The sequence below is a fragment of the Diospyros lotus genome, chromosome 3, assembly GCF_014633365.1.
Source record: "Diospyros lotus cultivar Yz01 chromosome 3, ASM1463336v1, whole genome shotgun sequence".
NCBI classification, from domain to species: domain Eukaryota; kingdom Viridiplantae; phylum Streptophyta; class Magnoliopsida; order Ericales; family Ebenaceae; genus Diospyros; species Diospyros lotus.
In genome coordinates this window covers 28,974,962-28,993,592 of record NC_068340.1, presented here as the reverse complement: position 1 = coordinate 28,993,592, position 18,631 = coordinate 28,974,962, and the positions used below count along the sequence as shown (strand labels likewise).

Sequence of the window (18,631 nt, the reverse complement as noted above, 5' to 3'; positions counted from 1 at the left end):
CAACCTCCACCCGCCATTAGATTACCAAGCAATTAGAATTACGCAAGCACCCAAATAATAATCCAATCCTAATCAAAGTTTACTGCAACGCAATCTTGATAAATTAAATCAAAAGGTATAAACATCCATCTAATAATTAATTAAGTCCCCTGTCCCACTCCCACGACCCACTGCTGTTTTCTCGTATCATATCCCCTACTCAGAACATTCCCGTTTACGCCAATAGGCTTTTTTTTTTTTTTTTTTCTGTTTATCAAAACTGGAATAAATTTTATCACTTTCTATTTCAAAGTTTTAAGTGATGGATTAATTAAATTAAAAATATTAAAGGTTTATTTAATTTTATATGCAATATTTAATAATAATTATATTATTATTATTATTATAAATAATTTATTGATAAGTAATAATAAAAAATTGGCGTAATAATTTAAAATAAAATTTTAAATTCAGCCAAAAAAAGTTTTTTTTTTTTGAAAAAAATATAATAAACATAACCATAAATTCAAAACTATACGCCAAATTACATTGTTATCGATATATCCTATACTAAAAAGTAATAAAAAAACATAACATAATATTCAATACGAGATTAACAAACTGCATTCACAATCCATGAACAAATATCTCAACCGATAAAAAACACATTTTTCACTTCATGCTATATTTCATTATCACATCTACGGAATCTACCATTTTTCTATAATTAAGAGCAAAATACATATCTGGAAAGATAACCTCCCAGTGTAACCATAGACGGCAATCTATCAACCGACCAATTTGTAACAAACCTTGATATCAGCTGGCTTCTGCAAATAAATAAACAAAACATAAGAATTATATGTCCCCAGATTCAACATCATAAAATGACAAGCAAGAGCCATAATAAAACAAAATATTAATCTTCACCTTGTGGAAGGGTTCAATCTTAGACAACATATTAAGCCTTAAAATCCTATTAAGTTAAGTCTAGCTGCATGAATTTTAACTTGCCAATCATGCTATATGTAAAATGTATTCCCGTAATTTTATACTCAGGACGTTAAAAGAGAGAGACATCAAAGATATGAAGTAACAATTTTCGGAAAAATAGATAAATAAGTAGAGGAACATTCTAGCAGCCTAGTTGATGCATCATGCGTGCTACGATGAAAATCACTTGGATGGACAAAGAAAAATAAACAAGAAAGAAGAGGAAACATTCGTACATACATGCAGGTTTCTGACAACCCCTCTGTTTCAGACTGTTTGGTCCATTCACCATCTGTACTCCGCAAAGTCAGACCAATCATCGGTTGACAGGTTCATGTTTACCTGAGCAGGGCCATCAATTTCCACATGATTAGTCTGTTTCTCCATTTTCATCTCTATCTCAGCCCACCACATATCAAATATTGTATGTTCTTTTGCACAGGTCACCTGAACTGGGCACTCCAAAACTTCGAGTCCTCGTACCCAGTGTAGAGCTTGTTCAGTCCCAGTATCTCAGTTCTTAACAGTTCTGCCATGCCCAGATTGCTGCCACCCTGTTGTACTTCGTTCCAACCACTCCATTGGCCATTCGACATAAGTGGTGTTCTGGCCTGTTGAAGGGAAAGCTGCGATAATGGGGATAGATTGCTGGCAAGCGTCTGGTCCATTATTCTCGAAGGAATTCTGTATGTATCACTGGGCAAAGAAAAACCATCCCCCGTGTCAGCAAATCTCTGGTTCTGTAATGGAGGAAGAGATCTTTGTGTCAGTCTAGCCTCATTTTCAAAGACATTTGACTGCAGAGGGAAGCCCGATCTCATATCCACGCCATTAGCATTGCTGAGCCCATTTGGCGGCAGTCTTCCTTTGCCTACTGCCAAAATGGCAGGATCCATAAACTCAATATCCCCACCACTAGCAATATTTCCTGTTGGTGGCCCCTGATATGGATTTCTCAGTAACGTTGGTGCACCGAGGAAATGATTCCCTGGAAGGAAGGGTATTAGAAAAGATATTTAAATTCAAGAAATTTTCTACAATTACTCTTATTAGTAAATGCAATAGGAACCGGTATTAAACAACCAACCAGATATGGCATCAGAAGTGGGTTCTGTTCTCTCATGGGAAGTAAAGCCTGGCGGTGGGGGTCTGCTGGGCAGGGAGAATCCAGGAGGAGCGGAAATCTGAACTCTTGGACCTATAAGAAGACATTCAAGGGAACAAAGATCAGAAGAAATATTGGAGCAATGCTGTATAAAAAATATGTCAAGCCTTAATCTCACCAGCAACGAAAAGAAAGCAAAGAGCTAAATTAACATAAACCATAAGTCCAGCAACAGCAATTAACATAAACCATGTGGCCAAGAACACCCACCTCCCTCCCTCTAAACGATCGCTACCTACCATGCCCATTTCAGATCTTCCACAAGTCCACAAAATCACACAACTATAGTGGCAACAAAACATTACGCACAACATAGGTCAAAAATAGCTTGCAATGACACCTATCTGCTTAAACAACTGCATAAAAGATGCCATAATGATGCAGAGGGAAAACAAAACCCAACTATTGAAACGAATATACAAAAAGATGTCACAAAAATGCAGAAGAAAAAACGAAGATATAAAAACAAAAACAGAAAAAACAGAGATACACAGACAAGAGTTTGAGAAGAATCACCAACATATACAGTTACTAAAAATGAAGAAAAGAAGGCATGTATGCATACAACAACTAGAAAAGGAAAGAAAAGGGGGAAGGGGGGGGGGGGGGCGCATGCCATCAGGGAAAATTTATTTAGACCAACAAACACACCAGAAATAAAGGGTATGGAAATAACAAACCAAAAACCCGAACACCCACCCACCCACCCACAACACTGCACATAAACAAGGAAAAAAGGTAATGGTGCATCCTTTCAATACAAGACCACGGCCAACCACTATCTCTATATAGAAATCATACACAGATATAACCATGTAATGTATAAACATTTGAAAGACATACAATCACATAAAGGAAGGGTGGGGATGAGTTATTCAGCAGCGATCATAAGTTCAGGAACTACAAGAGAAACATTAACACATAACACCTGAAGATCAACCAAATCCAAACATAACTCACCTGAAAGCTTACTGAAAGATATGTTAGGGCGGCTGCTTGCAGAATTATCAGATTCCTCAATGTTAAATGTAGAGGAGCCATTACAAGCACCATGCTTATCATAATTAAAATCTGGATGATGGCTTAGTGGATGATCAAATGGGACTTGCACAATATTATTCAAAGATGGTTCAGCATCAGATACTTGATCTTCGAATCCCTCCTGTCTAGCAAAAGAGAACCTGGACTGATTGTTGCTCTGGGTTTTCCAAGAATTTGATAATTTTAGAGATCCTTGCCGCCTATCAGGTTCACCCAATAGCTTGGCCAAATTCCTAGGTGAATTTAGTGACTCATCCCATGAACCAAAGTCCATGGACAAAATATTTGAAATTATGTTGTTCTCTCCTAAATCTGTAGCACCATTTTGGCTAGCACTGGTTGATTCATTTAGAAATCTCCTCAGTTCCTGCTTTTTGACTTCATCCGGAAGCAAATAGAAATGATCCACTGCCCTCTCTGAATCAGCAGTACTGATTACATCCCCATGATATCCATTAGGTACTTTTGGAACACCAGATGGGCGCTGTAGCAAACCTTTCTCAACTTTCTTATCTAAAATTTGATAGTTTGTAGTTGAACCATAAGGCTCATTCAGCTGAGGAGAATAAGCCCTAGTATGACTAGAAAGATGAAAGGATGGAGATGAATTAGGTAAATAGCTTGGGCGAGTAACAGCTTCTGGATCCTTGAGTCTCTGATCTACAAATTTCTGCAAATCCTCTTCCACTTCAGGCAATACAATTTGCAGATTTCTATTTTCTACTTGAGTTCGAGAATCTGATTTCCAATCTGATTGTTCTTTTGTAACGGAATCAAGTCTCCAATTTGACTGTTCATGTGAAGGTTCTCTAAATTTCTCATGATAGGATAGTTGTAACCCCTGAATTTGAGATGAATTAGCCAGTGTATTATCAGAAAGTGAACTGTAAGCGCAGGTATCCCCAATATTTTCATCCCCAAGATGCTTATCAATCTTCATTGATGCCACATCAGAGCATAAGTTGTGAATATTTCCCTTAGCAGGAACATCCATGCCACCAGGACCATAAGGTTGGCCAGACCTATAAAGCTCAGCAGAATTTGTAGTATTAGGTGATATGTGCTTGCATTTATCTTTATCCTCCAATGATGGTGGACAGTGTAACTGACCATCCACGGTTGATGTGGCAGGAAGGCTTGGAGCAGCAGGAGCCTCAGAAGCAGTTATCTGATGTTCTGTGCCTGCATGCCATAAAACTGGTTCTGGTGGCTCCTCTTTACCTTTATGTAGTACTTTTTGACCTTCTTCAATAAGCTTATTTCCAACCTCATCATGCAATAAAGGAACCTGAGTTGTACCTGTAACTGCTGCAGAAAATGCCACGGAAACACTATGTGTTTCATGCTTCTGTTTTGAAGGTAAACTTGTACATACCAAACTTGCAGATGATGGCTGGCTATTAGAGGCACGTGCTGCCCTGGTGATACAATTAGAACTTCAGAACCCATATCTTACACCCAAAAAAAAAAAAAAAAAAGGTGCTCTGGTTCAATAAAAGGTATACCATGAGGCTGCAGCAGGAAGAGCAACAGATCGTCCAGAGCTACTATTTGGTGGAGAACCTCTAACAGTGCTTGCTGGATTCTGCCAGTCAGATGCAACCAATATAAAATCAGATTAATGAAAATTTATGAAAAAAACAAAAATACCACTATGAATGCTTTGTCTTCAAACAGCCACAGAATACAAGGCAATGGGATGAAAATGTCACCAAGTCCCACTTCCTACAATGTCAAAAATGATGTGCATGATGGAATCAGGTGTCCCTAAAATTTTATCTTCTCTAGCTTCAGACACCAAAGCATGCTTAGCCAACAGAAAGCACAAAAATTTACCCTACTATGCAACACAAAATTAGTACTCATGTAAAGAACCAAAAAACGAAAGGAAGGAAAAAGGCAGCACAGGAACTCTTACATTTGAAGAACTTTTACTCGTTTGTTTCCCTGGTGAAGGGCAGATATTAGTATAGTACTCATCCGATGGTGGTGGTAACACATTCCCTGAACGCCGCTGCAAATTAGTTGTTGTCCCAGTAATTTGTTGAACTCTACTCCTTTAAAATCACTATGCAAGTTAATAAGTCATCCAAAAACTCCCAAACCAACAAATACAACAATAAAAGTGCATTCTTTGCTCGAGGGCAATGAATAAGAAATTTAACCACCAAATAGAAAAATAAAAGGTAGAGAACCAACTACCCAGAGCTTTTAAGCTGGCAAGTGGAAAAGAAAGGTTAGAAGTTTTTGTATAGCATGATCTAGTTTGCATATCTGTGCACTGAATTTTAGTAAATAGTTACTCCAAACAATTCATAGTAAAAGTCAAAGCAGCAAAGTTATTTTTAAACAATTTCAGCAGCATCCATAAAAGAAATGAATTAATATAACAAGAATTTTCCTAATATTTCAAATGTTAGATTAGTGAACCTTCCAATTCCAATTGCATCCAGCAGAAAGTGATAAGTGATAGTGAAGGGATGACAAAACAGATAAAGGACATATAGGCGTAAAATAATTCCCCTCTCATATTTGAAAAGAATAAAACAATTCTAATTCATTTCACGGAAAAAAATCAGCCTTCATAAATGCTTGAATAGTATCCATTTTTTGAAGTAGCTGAAGGAAATAAATTTATACTCAATTCATTGCCACAATCCAGATTACAAAAACAATCAGAGAACTGTGTCAATAGGGGATCAATGTTTTAACTTCAAATGAAATGACAAGAAAGTAATATTTTGTTCATCCCAATATAAGCTTTCCCCATATTCTTTTATTTTAAAAAACAATATTAAGCCATCAAAAAGTGACAAAATTGGCACATTATTCATTCTGGTGTAAACCTTCATTATATTTTCAGTAGAACATAGGTTTCAGGACCTGGTCACAAATCAGATTCAGAATGAATAAACGATGATCCTAAGAACAATCAAATAACTAGTCCAGAAATCTGGTAATCCAGCAAACAAGAGAACACTGACACAAAAACTATGCTAATCAAGAGATCTGCATAGGTAGCCCAGGGGCGAGGATGAACTTTGATCTCAATTCTAAACTCAAAGGGTGTAGGTTTAACTCTTGTTACTGTATGTAATAAAAGGAACTAGGAGAGCTTTCATATACAACTTCAGGAAGAGTAAAGTAGAGGAGAACTAAGTTTTTTTTTTTTTCCTTTTCTTCATTCAAAATATGTGAAATTTCATTTCTTTATTTTAAGCCAGAAATCCCTATTTTTCCAGTAAGTGAAGCTATTGATTTCCTTCCATCAAAAGGCATGGTTTCAACATAAGAAATATGAACAGTAGTCTTTTGCATGTCTTGCCTAGAAGAAAATAGGGGCAAATTAACATGTGCATACGGAATATGCACAGCATTTATATGCACATATCAAGGTAGTCAAATGAAAGGCGCCCTTAAGGCTCTACTACATATATTGCCTGAGGAACTAGGTGCCCAAAAAAGCATTCACCTCTGTGTGAAGCAAGGCACTAAATTAACACACAAAAAAAAAAAAAACACTAATTATATTTAACATGAAAAGATAATTAAATAATGTATGTAATATATCATAAAGCAAATAAAAAAATGAACAAACACTAAAATAATTGCTTAACATAATAACCATTAATAGCCCAATCATAATCCCAAAGAAAGCAGCACACTAGAATTTCAGAGAAGGATGCATAGAGATTGAATGTTAGTTGCGTCACTAAGCCACAAATACCAGACTAAGGGAGAATAAGAGACCAGGATTGGCCATCAAATTAGAAACCTAGAAGGTTAAACATACGTCGTAACATGCTATCGGGTCGTCGGCAAGTGACTTCACTCACCGAAACCGCAGCACATGAGAGCTTTGGCTGATCTCAGATAACTCTTCTCCGACTTATCTTCTTGTGATCTATGTCATGGCAACCTTTCCAACTACAAAAGAAGAGAGAAGAGAAAAGAAAGGAGATGAAGACATATGGTGGTCACATGAACAATAGCTACAACTCAACAGTGATCTCCTTTCTTTCCCATTTTGTTTGTGTTGACTTGAATTGCTTCTTTGCAAGCCACTTTTGATTTTTAGGGTCAATTCTTCTTTCCCTTTTTTATGCCTAGGTAAGCTCCTTCGACACTTGTTGCCTCATTTGAGGTGCCTGCCTGTTTGAAGCCACCTTGACTAAAGGAGAGAAATGAGCATGGTTCATAAGTGGAGACAATAAGTGCAACAATATGATGAATTTGTTTTGAGGGGTGGGGATTGGAGTCCCTAAATAACAGAGGAGCAGAGCCCATGGGAAGTGGTAAGACTACACAACATTAACAGCCCTGGGATGAGAAAGTTGCCATTTGACAAGTTATAATGGGAATATTGACCATATATAATACAATACATGAAAGCCGTTACCAGTTAGATGAACTGATCTGTACCTAGCACATTAACATGCCGAATTATTATATTCAGATTATTGTAGAGGCATCACAACGAACCACAGAAACTGTTTAATTGGACCAGTTTCAGTTTGGTGAATAATCTGGTCTGTTGACAGGCCCCTCTTCAAATCCATATTCTCTTTCATCCCAACACGCAGTTCCTAATGATTATGTTGCATTTCCTATTTGTCTCACTACCGCTGCCAATAATGATAATCTCAGTCATAGCAATAATCAACCAAGGTGCTTCAATTTGTTGAAATAACTAAAAGTCTCAACCTGGATAGTGGATATCTTAAGTGACTGAGCAAAAACTCAAAAGAGAAACTGGGTGAATTTACTACATTTCTTAAATATTCTCAGAAAAATCCAACTACAAATTACTAAATAGCAACATTCAAGCAGAACCTCATAACATGGATTCATAGCCATAGTTCAAATAAAGGGAAAAAGACATAAAGGGTGAGTTAAAAAGATTATAAACTGCAGGTACCTTGTGTGTGCTGATATTATTTCTTCTTTGCTAAAATTATCTATTCATGGCCAAAGTTCAAATAAAGGGAAAACAATAAAGGGTGAGATAAAAAGATTATAAACTTAAGGTACCTTGTGTATGCTGATATTATTTCATCTTTGCTAAAACTGTCTTCTTGTGAACCAACCTCATGTAAATACAGACAATCAGGATTGCTGCAAGGCTGCACCAACAAAACTTAAATCCTCAATGAAACTAGTTTCTTGAATCAGTATAACCAATAGATAAAGTTTGGAGCCGTAATTCAGAGGCCATACCACATTCCTCAGCCATGCATGGCAATACTTTGTGGTTCCAAAGCATGCCCTGCAATATGAAATCCAAAAACCCACATAAGAGAAATGCCAGATAGAACAAAACTGGTGGCTGTAACCACATGTTCACCTCAAAGATCTGCCCTCTAAGACAAACCCATGTACTGATTGAATACATCGAACTGCTTCCTCCTCCTTTGAGTATGTAATATATCTGGAATACAAATGTCATTTAAGAAGAGAACAACTGTAAAGCTATAAAGCAAATGTAAATAAACCGGTAGAAAGAAGACAACTAGAGAAGAAAACAGAAACTGAGAAAAGCACAATGCACAGCTTCAAAAGTTTGAACATGCGATTTTAAGGTGCAGATTATAAGTAACTTTCAAGTACAATGAAAAAACAATGTTTGAAAGAAAAACTTTCGAGTATATATAGCCCAAAAAATCTGACTTAGCAAAATTATCAAAAATAAGAAACTTGGATCTTACACACTGCAAGTATTGTTTGCAAAATGTTGAATAGAACCAGCTGCTGTCCGAGATATGGACACCTTCAGAACCTTTCCATACTGGCCAAAATACTCCTTCTGCTGTAGCAACTGCTTATAAAATATGATAAAGCAGTTAATGTAAGGCCTATGTCCTATGAAGGGGGAGGAAGGAAGGTGAGATAGAAAGAAACCACACACATCTTCATCTGCTAGATTAAGTGGCAAGCCCACAATGTAGACAAGATTCCTTTGGATCACTCGCACACTACTAAGTTGCTTTCTTCCTTCTGACATTTTACTTTTTGCTTTGTGTGACTTGGTTTTTCTCTCCATATTCATCTCAGCCACCAACCTGCCAGATGGAACATGAATGCCACAATTATAATCATAAATATAAGGACACCAAAAATCATTAATGATCCAATAAAAACCCAGGGAATAGTTTTTTGGCTGACAAATTTTTCGCAGAAGACAACCTTTCACAATTTGCTGCCATCCCTACTATCTTCTCCTTGTTATAGGGAGTACGGCACGCTGGACACCGCCCTTCTGTCTCATCCTTTTCAGCCATGTCCATTATATGATGCCAGCACCAAATACATATCTGCAGTAATACTTTCATGTTGAAGAATTCCAATGCTGTGGGTAAATTAGTACAATCAACTATCCCCACAATTATGGACCAAGGTGGCTTTGCTACAAGAATTTATTTTTTATAGATATAGCTGAATTATCTTCTTCCCGGTAAAATTCATGATATCAAGTAGATATTTTTATTTTCCATAAATGATTAAGTTGGAAAACTATTAAAATGGTTTTTATCCCTTGCCTAGGATTAGTAGGCCCAATAAACAAATATTATTCCACAAGCTAGAGATTAACATTGCTAAATTTAAAATTTTCTTTCTGCTCATTCTTTCCACTTGGGAGAACACTCAAAGTTTAGAGAGGTTTCTTTTCCTGATTTCAAGTGTAAACCACCACAATACTGTAACAGGGTTGGTGACAGACTGACAGTTCCCAAAGCACAACCACCATAACAGGTTCATTCGTGGATACCTTCACACTACACAAGACAGGGAAGAATTCCTAAGAGTTTGTCCGGCATCCTGGAAAGGAAACAGACATAGCATATAGCACAAATAATGGAAAGGGACACAAATTTTAAGCATCATTTCCTTTCCTTTTGTGTAACAGGGCACAGATTTAGTGCCCACTAAAATCATGTGTGATTTGCTCTATTAAACAGATGGAAAGACACTATTGCAAAACTATACCAGTATTTCAAAATAAATTTGGAAATATATGAGAGAATGATTTTTTCCTTCCCTACCAAATTGCCACTTCTAGTTATTAACTCCCAAATATATTTATTTCATTTACCATTTCTGTTCACAAGAAAAGAGAGAAAGGAAGTCTTTAAGTGTTCACGCTTTTCCTACCCAAACCACCTATCATATTCTTCCACTTTTAAAAAAATTTCAAACTAAATAATGAGGTTATTATTTGGTTAAAAGGACGAACTTGTGTACGTTCTAGATATTTGGCATGCCAAAAAGGGTTTTGGGAATAATAGAGGAGAAAATAAGGACCAGTTAGCATTAAATGAAGGAAATTGAGAAATGAGGAAGAGAAGGCAGAAGAGAAGATATTAGTGCAACATGAAGCTACAAGAATAAATATGAGGAGGTCAGGGAGGATACGGCATACAAATGAGACAACAATAGAAGGACATAGTTGCCTTTGACTTATTTGAGTGTAGTGTTTTTAATAGAGACAAAAGAGAAAAAGAAACTTGATCCAACGAATTAGGACGGTGGTTTGTGGAGATATGAAGAAGAAAACAAAAATTTAAGAATTATTTTTTTTGTCGCCAGCCCACAACATCATCCTCAAGTTAGAATCCTGACAAAAAATCTCAAGAGAAGACAATCACCTAAATTTCACTAAATTTGTCGCTATTCGGTCTGAAGAAGAGGACAGAAGTACAATGTTGGCATGACTCTTCAAGCCCAAATTGCATCATATAGCTCTCGTGAGAAATCAAAATCTTCTAAAATATTAATGCTACTGGATTGGTTGAGTATGCAACAAATAAAATCAGTAGAAAGACCTGTCCTAGAGAGCCACGAGTGTCAGATGCAAGAAAACCCATGTCTGTTTGTGCACACACACATGTAACAGTACAACCAAAACAAACTACCAGAGGAAACCAGCCAAACAGAAGAAAGTTGTCAAATCATTGATGGGCAGTAGAACACCAAAAGATTCAGCAGGACAAACTGTGGGCAGTAGAACACCAAAAGATTCACAAAGACATAAGTAAGAACAATAACACATTAAGGAATGCATAGAAGGAAAAGGTTTAACCACAAGAAATTGTAGCACGAACCAAATTTCTTAGGAGATCGAGAAAACTAATGAGCTTTCACAAACAGAAAGCATCTGGCTGACAACTACTTAATTCATTGAACAATTGAAATAATTATACAAAAAGATAAGAGAAATAAGAGAGTTGCATGGCTGCAGCATGAATTACAGATATGACAAGTAAGCTCTGGTTTGTCATTGGCTTTAAATAGGGTATAATTAGAACCAAAAGCATCATGCAGATAACAAAGAGTAGACAGTTAATTATATAACCAGATCATGAAAACCGATTCCAGATATAAAAGTGATTTTTCTATTCTACAGACCACAGCATGAATGTAGCACAAAATGGCATCTTATGTAGGCTAAGATTATGCAGCTCTTCATTTGGTTAGACATATAGTTCTATACATTTCACGATAATCATATTTTTTGTATACAATAAGACAGTTTCTTGCAGAGAAAACTCAGAAGGTAAGTTTTCATTTCTGTACCATAATTCAGTTTTGCTAGTACATACACAATGTATAATTATTCAACAATTAATGACTTATTGAAAACACTTGAGAAAGAACAGGTCATCAAACCTCGTAACCACATTTGCAAGGCTTCAGTTGCTGATCTGTCAAATCCATCTCCTCCGCGCAAAGAGGACAGGTCTTTTCTCCCTGGTCACTCATGGTTGCCTTCAAAAGAAAAACGATTAATGATATTCAATAATTTACATATTATAATGCCGCTATCACACATGTACTCAGGCGTGGTAGAAATTATCTGCCAAGAAATTGCAATTAGGTTACAACTCCAAGTCAAGAAGCAGCCTACTTGGCAGGCAACAGCCACTGCCGACCACACAAAGTCGATAGAAGTTAAAATATCCCACATTTTCTTTTGATTGAAAGCACACACAAGGTATTTAAATTTTAAGTAATACAAATTTCCCAAAAGAGAAACAACTTGGGATTCTCGAGAAACAACATCTACAACAAACAAAACCCTAAGCAACAACTACCTACGAGCAGAAAACCACTTTCGAGTCCGGAAATCTCAAATCAGAACCCCCATGTTCCCCGTAAAATTCAGCAAATTCAAACCTCGTTCGATAAAGATTGTCAAGATACACCGATTCAACTTAAAAACAAAATCAGCGCCCTAACCGAATTAAAATTTGAGATGTATAGATACACACCTACATGAACAAATCAGAAGCCATAAAACTTCGACTCAACAATTTAAAATTCGAATAGTTCGTCAATAATCAATTTTAATCCCTTGCATGCGGCACACAAAAATCCATCAATTAAGCAAAGCAATATAAAGGACGAAACGAACGAATTAGGGATCTTCAATCTTGACGATTGAAGAAGAATCCAGATACATCATAAAAGCGGCAAGATTAGGATGGGGTTTCAGGTTGGAGCTCGAAGACTTACAGTGATGGATCGAGAAGAAAACCAATAGAAGACGATGAGAGTCTAGAGAGAGAGAGAAGAGAGAGAGGGCACGGAAACGAGAGAGAGAGAGAGAGAGAGAGAGAGTCCGCCTTATGGCTTTGGATGGCTTTTTTATGCTCTGCAGTTCGCTCGGCCTTGGTGTCATTTATTAATATTTTTTGGGATTGCCCTTCATTTTTATTTTATTTTGCCGAAACTACGCGTCTCTCTCCTCCGCATCTGTCGTCCATGTTGAGCTGGACTCTGCAGAATGACCAGATTGCCACTCCCCCCCGTAATTGCTTTAATTCATTCATAAAATACTAAAAATGACATTTATTTCATCACGTACTATTTTAATAATTCTAATTTTACCGTGAAAATTAATAGTTTCCTCTTTTTTTAATGCACCCAACCCAACTGCTTTTGAAATATTCTAATAAAAAAAATGAAAGAATCTTTAAATGCAATTCAATTTTTTAATAAGAATCAAATTCAAATACGTTCATTTTACTAACTATCATGACGTGACATCTTGCATAACATGTTATTTTGTTGTAAGTCTTAGATGAATTGATTCTTTTTAAATTGTCACGTAAATCTTTATTCAACATTAATTAATAATTAAATAGAATAAAAAATATAAACTATTATACCACTCGTATTTAGTTTCTTATTTAGATTTTATTTTTTCATAAAAAATAAAAAATCCTAAATTTTCAAAGAAGTGGCCTTTATTTATGAATTTATTATTATGTTTTACCTAAGTTAAGTTAAAGCGAAAAAAATGATCAATTTTATAATTTGTAGAAAATATTTTCAATGTAGCTTATATTATTATAATTGGGTTTAGAAAGTTTTATAATTTGAAGTGGGCTTAATCATTGCACGTAATTTTTTAACATGCCCCAACACCAAGAACCTGCTACTCTTTACTAATGTCTCGCGTTACCAGGCTTTTTTTTATAATGAATAAAATGCTCTCATTTCTTGGAAGAGTAACATAATTAAAAATAATAAATTCATGTATTTTAATTTTAAGATTAAATTAATTATTATATTTTAAAATAATTAAATAAATTATTATATCTTTAAATTCAATGCTAATCTAGCCGATGCATTTTGGAAGAGTCAAATAAATCATTACATTTTTAGATTAAATGTGATATTAACTATTATTGTAGATTTTTTAATGTTATTCAATGGTGATTTAATTTTATCAATAAATTTATTTTTATTTCCAATTAAAATAACCTTCTACAGTCACATATGCTCAAAGTACGTGAACCCTAAATTCATATTGAGAAAATCTCCCAGACAATTACAATTTAAGGTACAAAGACTTGTACGATCACTTTTAAATTATAATTAGGAGTGTCAACGGTTCAAATTGATCTGATTCCCAAATCATTTTTAACGATTCTGAAAAAATAAGAACTGTAACTGAACTATTATATATATAAAACCAAATCATGACCAATCCGTCGCATTGGACCAGTTTCGATTCTATCCAATTAACATTTAGTTTCTAAATATTTTCGCAAAATATGAAATTACAAACAAATTTTTTAATTAAAATAAACCCATAACTTCATTAATGCTTCAAATCTTAAAGTAAAAATAGAACAAAATAATTCATAGACTACCTCATCAAATTAGATTACATCAACCATTTAGTATAATAATAGCACATAAAAATTTAAAAATAAAATAGTTCATGAATAACAGTAATCAACAACAAAAAAGAAATAAACAAAAACTAGCAAATTAAAATTGCAAGTAATAATATATTTATGCATATGTATATATATATCCCAAAAATTATAATATATATACAAGTATAATATCGGTTCCGATTCGGTTCGAATCACGGTTTAAAAAGAAAAACCAGTAATCAAATCAAATATATTGGTTCTTAATTTTTTGGAACCAAAACCTAACCGTTGAACCATAGAATCAATCCAAAAGGCACGATTCGAATCGATTTGGTTCGGTTCACCGGTTTTCGGATAGTTTTTGACACCTCTAATTATAATAAACAGTTTGATTGTCAGATAAAAATATAATGATTTATTTAGCACTCTACACTAATAACATTATGATAAATTAAACTAAAGATAAAGTTTATTATATTTCACAATTAATCTTCTATAGGAGTCCATAATTATAACCATAAAGATTATTTGGGATAACCTTTTTATATGCTTAAGTTAGTAGATAAAACAATCAATATCAATTTAGGTTAGAGAGAAAAAAATGAGTCTAATAAATAAATAAACTGAGAAATAGTTTGAATATAAACTAATCGAAAGTCTACGACTATCTATTTGTCGAAACTTTCTAATCATTATTGACTTTCCTAACATTGCATGATTAATTCTCTTAACGTGTAAGGAGTACTCATTGATTTATTTGGATTATCCTTTGATTAGAAATTATATTATTCAAGATCTAATCAAATCCCTCACTAATCAATGTGGGTCTTATTTGCAAATAGAGATATTTATTATCTCAAATTTATGTTCTTCAAGTCATTAAAAGGCGTCACTTAATCTAATATTTGTGTCACTTGTTGATGTGAGTATAATTATGCTTGACCGCATGATATATGTACTTATAATTTTTTAACATACTCAACTATTAAGAAAATACGAATCAAATATTAATATATGAGTTGAGATAAATCGAAATTTACAAAATATTGTGTGATTTTCACACAAGACCTATTTTAAGACAAAACTATGAGATTGATGTGGAAGCATGATGATTGGCGATAAGGCCAAAATGGGGAATACATAAAATAATTGAAGAAAAATATGAATTTCCTCGTTGAATTCCCTCATTTTGATTTTTTATTTTTTAATTAAAGATTCAATTATTAAATTAAAAATTAAAGTTAAAAATAAAAAAATTATATAAGTTAACATGTTCTAATTGTTTCTTGTTTCATTTTTCTCCAACTCAAATTTTTCTATGAAATGAGAAAAAAATCTTCCTAATAGTAACAGATAAATTAACTATCAAATCTGATATAGTATGATTTCATATTAGTATTATACGTAATTAAGATTAATCTTTACTAATGCAACTATTAGTCATATATTTATTCTCTTCATTGATAAATATAATATGTTATTAAAGTTATAATAATTAAAAATACTTAAAATATGCATCACTAAAACAATAAAGTTGCGCTCTCTTTACTATTTTCAAATCATTTTTAATTTTTAATTTTTTAAAATAATAAAAACGCTTTCTTTTTGTTGTTTTTAAAAACAAAAAAAATTATAAAGAAAACTCAAAACAACAAAAAATTGTTTTAAGTGTTTTCATTCAAAACAAATTCTAAACTCAAAACATATTTATTTATTTATTTATTCATATTTTATTATTGTAATGGGAAAAAATATTACAAAATTCATTAACTTTAAAATGTATATATATTTTTAATAATATATTAACATTAAATATTTCAAATTTACTGAATAATCAAATTTATTGAATAAAATATTATTAAAAAATTATTTTCAAAATTTCAAAGAGAACGCATTTTCTAATTTTCTGTTTTGAGAAATAATTTTTCAAAATGATAAAGAGAACGCGTTTTCAATTTTCTAAAAACAAACTACCAAAATAAAAAATTGAAAATGAATTCAAAACTCAAAATTAAAAATTAAAGAAAACGCAGTCTAAATAATTATGCTTACCTACTACAAATGCACAGCTTGTGGAGATAATGACAAAGCTTGAAACATAATTGCAAAACAAAACACGTTCATAATGTGAAAAAATGATATCAAAGAAGGTCCGTTTTTGCAACCAACTTTGGAAAAATTTATACCTCTTGTAATTTGAGTTATTGAAAAATTTTATAATTAAAAAACAATCATGAAAGTATCTAACACTTTTTTCTTTCGTCTTGAAAAGTAACAAAATCAATTAAAGTTATAAATCTTTTAATTTCAATCCTAATTAATTTTTTTTTCTTTAATTAAAAATAAGAGTATCAGCATGCAACGTCGCCCTAGACAGTTTCCGTCACCTAATTCCTATTGACACCCAACTTTTCTTCTCCCGCGTACAATCTTATTCTTCTTTGATGAATCCTTCGCTGGATGCCAATTATTAGCCTTCGCTGGATGATGGTCGACACAAATAGCCTTTTCAATAGCGACAAATGTTTTTCCTTTCGCATTGACTATTTTAGCATATATCGATTGGAATGGAGTTTTGTAGTGTTAAGCAATGAGCAAGCAACCGAGGAGGGGTCTTCTTATCTGGCAAGTCCTCCCTCAAACAGCTGCAGGAGAATCAGCCTCCTTGCATAAGTTGGTTGCATCTCCAATCGAAGGTTTCATTAATTGCAATGGCTTCAAATTTCGGTCAATTGATGTTGACATGATAGACAGACGATGATGAACCTATTCCTCTCAATAGTCAAATTTCATCCGAGGCAAGTTTCTCTCTCCCTCCCTCCCTCCCTCCATTAGAGAGAGAGTTTAGCAAGGACAGTCCTAGGTTGCTGCCAGCATCATTTACTTACCTGAACTGAAGTTTGATTCATGCAAAGTGCCTGCCCAAGCACTTGCTTGATTTGTTAGTTATATACGTTAACAGAAGCAGCGGAGTTGAGTTTGCAGATCCAAGGAAACTTGCAGCCAACATGAATCTTTAAGGTAAAATATACATTAGGGAAGTGAAACGAAATAGCCATGTATAATTAATTCCATGGTTTCGTGCATAAAATATAAAATTTATTGTCGAAGATACTTGAAAGTGTGCAGAAACAGCGGAAACTATTTTCTCACACCCATTCAACAATTAGCACAAGACTAAAATCCCACGAAACCATTTAGTATAAAGTTTATTGACATTTTTTTTTTGTTTCTTCCTCCTCCTCATGAGCAAATCAACTTCGATTCAATAAAAACTGAAAAAAAAAACAAAAGAAAAGAAAAATAAGATAGTTCAAGGAGCTTCACGCAACGAGAGAGAAAAAAACATAATAATAATAATAATAATAATAATAATAATAGTAACTTGTATCTTTCATGGCCTAGTTATTTGTTAGAAAAATATATATTATTGTCAAATTACAATAATTAAATTGATTTGTTTTGCAAATAGTTAAAGCAAAGTTCCACAAGTAGAGGATCTAAGATGTTGCGAATGAGGTCAACAATCTTACAAGGCCTAGAGCTTCAAGAGGCCAAATGGGGCCTTCGGGTCTGAATGCTCGAGAGAGTCTTTGGGAATCAAAGATCATGGGTGTTCTAAAGTGTCTTAGAAAAGGCCTTGAATAAGTCTTTATAAATCAAAGGCTTGGCTGAATCTGCATAAAGGACATAAAAAAGGCACGCGAGATTCTTCCCCACGCGATCCTTTCGATACCTAAGTCAAATAATATAGTCTGAAAAATTCATGACGGAGTATGCAAAATGTATGCAAGATGCGTGTATTCTAGTGTCTCGAATGAGCTAGTGTAGAATAAGGGTTTTCCGAATGAGTTTTAGAGAGAGAGAGAGAGAGAGAGCGCACTATTGAATCCAAAATATCATTTTGCCACGAAGATGACAAGTATTTATAAGATGCTAGGTGGGGTCTATAAATGAGTCCTCTTACTCTGAGAAACACATCGGGTGAGGCCGAAGGGTCTAGAGATATCTTTAGGGATTAGGGTGTCTTGATGAATGTCTCTAAATAGTCTCAAAAAATTTGGGACCACCGGGTATCTTGTGCTCGGGAGACTCTAAAAGAGTCTTTGAACCATGTAACATGAGAATGTTAGATCAACTCGAGAGACTGGGGACCTTGGGTGCCTCTTGTCCCGAAGACTCTTCCAAAGACTTTAGCCTTAGCGGGAGACTCTTTATTAACTTAGGTAAAATTTTAAGACACCCCACAACAATATGAAATATGAATCATTTCACTTAGTATAGTATA

General features: G+C 34.2%; 1 protein-coding gene across 1 annotated transcript; it reads right to left on the bottom strand.

The window, feature by feature from the left end:
• Nucleotides 1-560: 560 nt before the first annotated feature.
• LOC127797221 (uncharacterized) lies at nucleotides 561-12,830 on the bottom strand. Its single transcript, XM_052329909.1, has 15 exons — nucleotides 12,689-12,830; nucleotides 11,843-11,941; nucleotides 9,362-9,489; nucleotides 9,084-9,237; nucleotides 8,884-8,993; nucleotides 8,523-8,606; nucleotides 8,396-8,444; nucleotides 8,210-8,301; nucleotides 5,097-5,235; nucleotides 4,684-4,763; nucleotides 3,098-4,596; nucleotides 2,060-2,170; nucleotides 1,420-1,960; nucleotides 1,213-1,314; nucleotides 561-809 (listed from the first exon to the last, which is right to left on the bottom strand). The coding sequence occupies exons 2-14, from the start codon at nucleotides 11,933-11,935 to the stop codon at nucleotides 1,311-1,313; spliced, it is 3,084 nt and encodes a 1,027-aa protein (XP_052185869.1). The 5' UTR covers nucleotides 11,936-11,941; nucleotides 12,689-12,830; the 3' UTR covers nucleotides 561-809; nucleotides 1,213-1,310.
• Nucleotides 12,831-18,631: the final 5,801 nt, after the last annotated feature.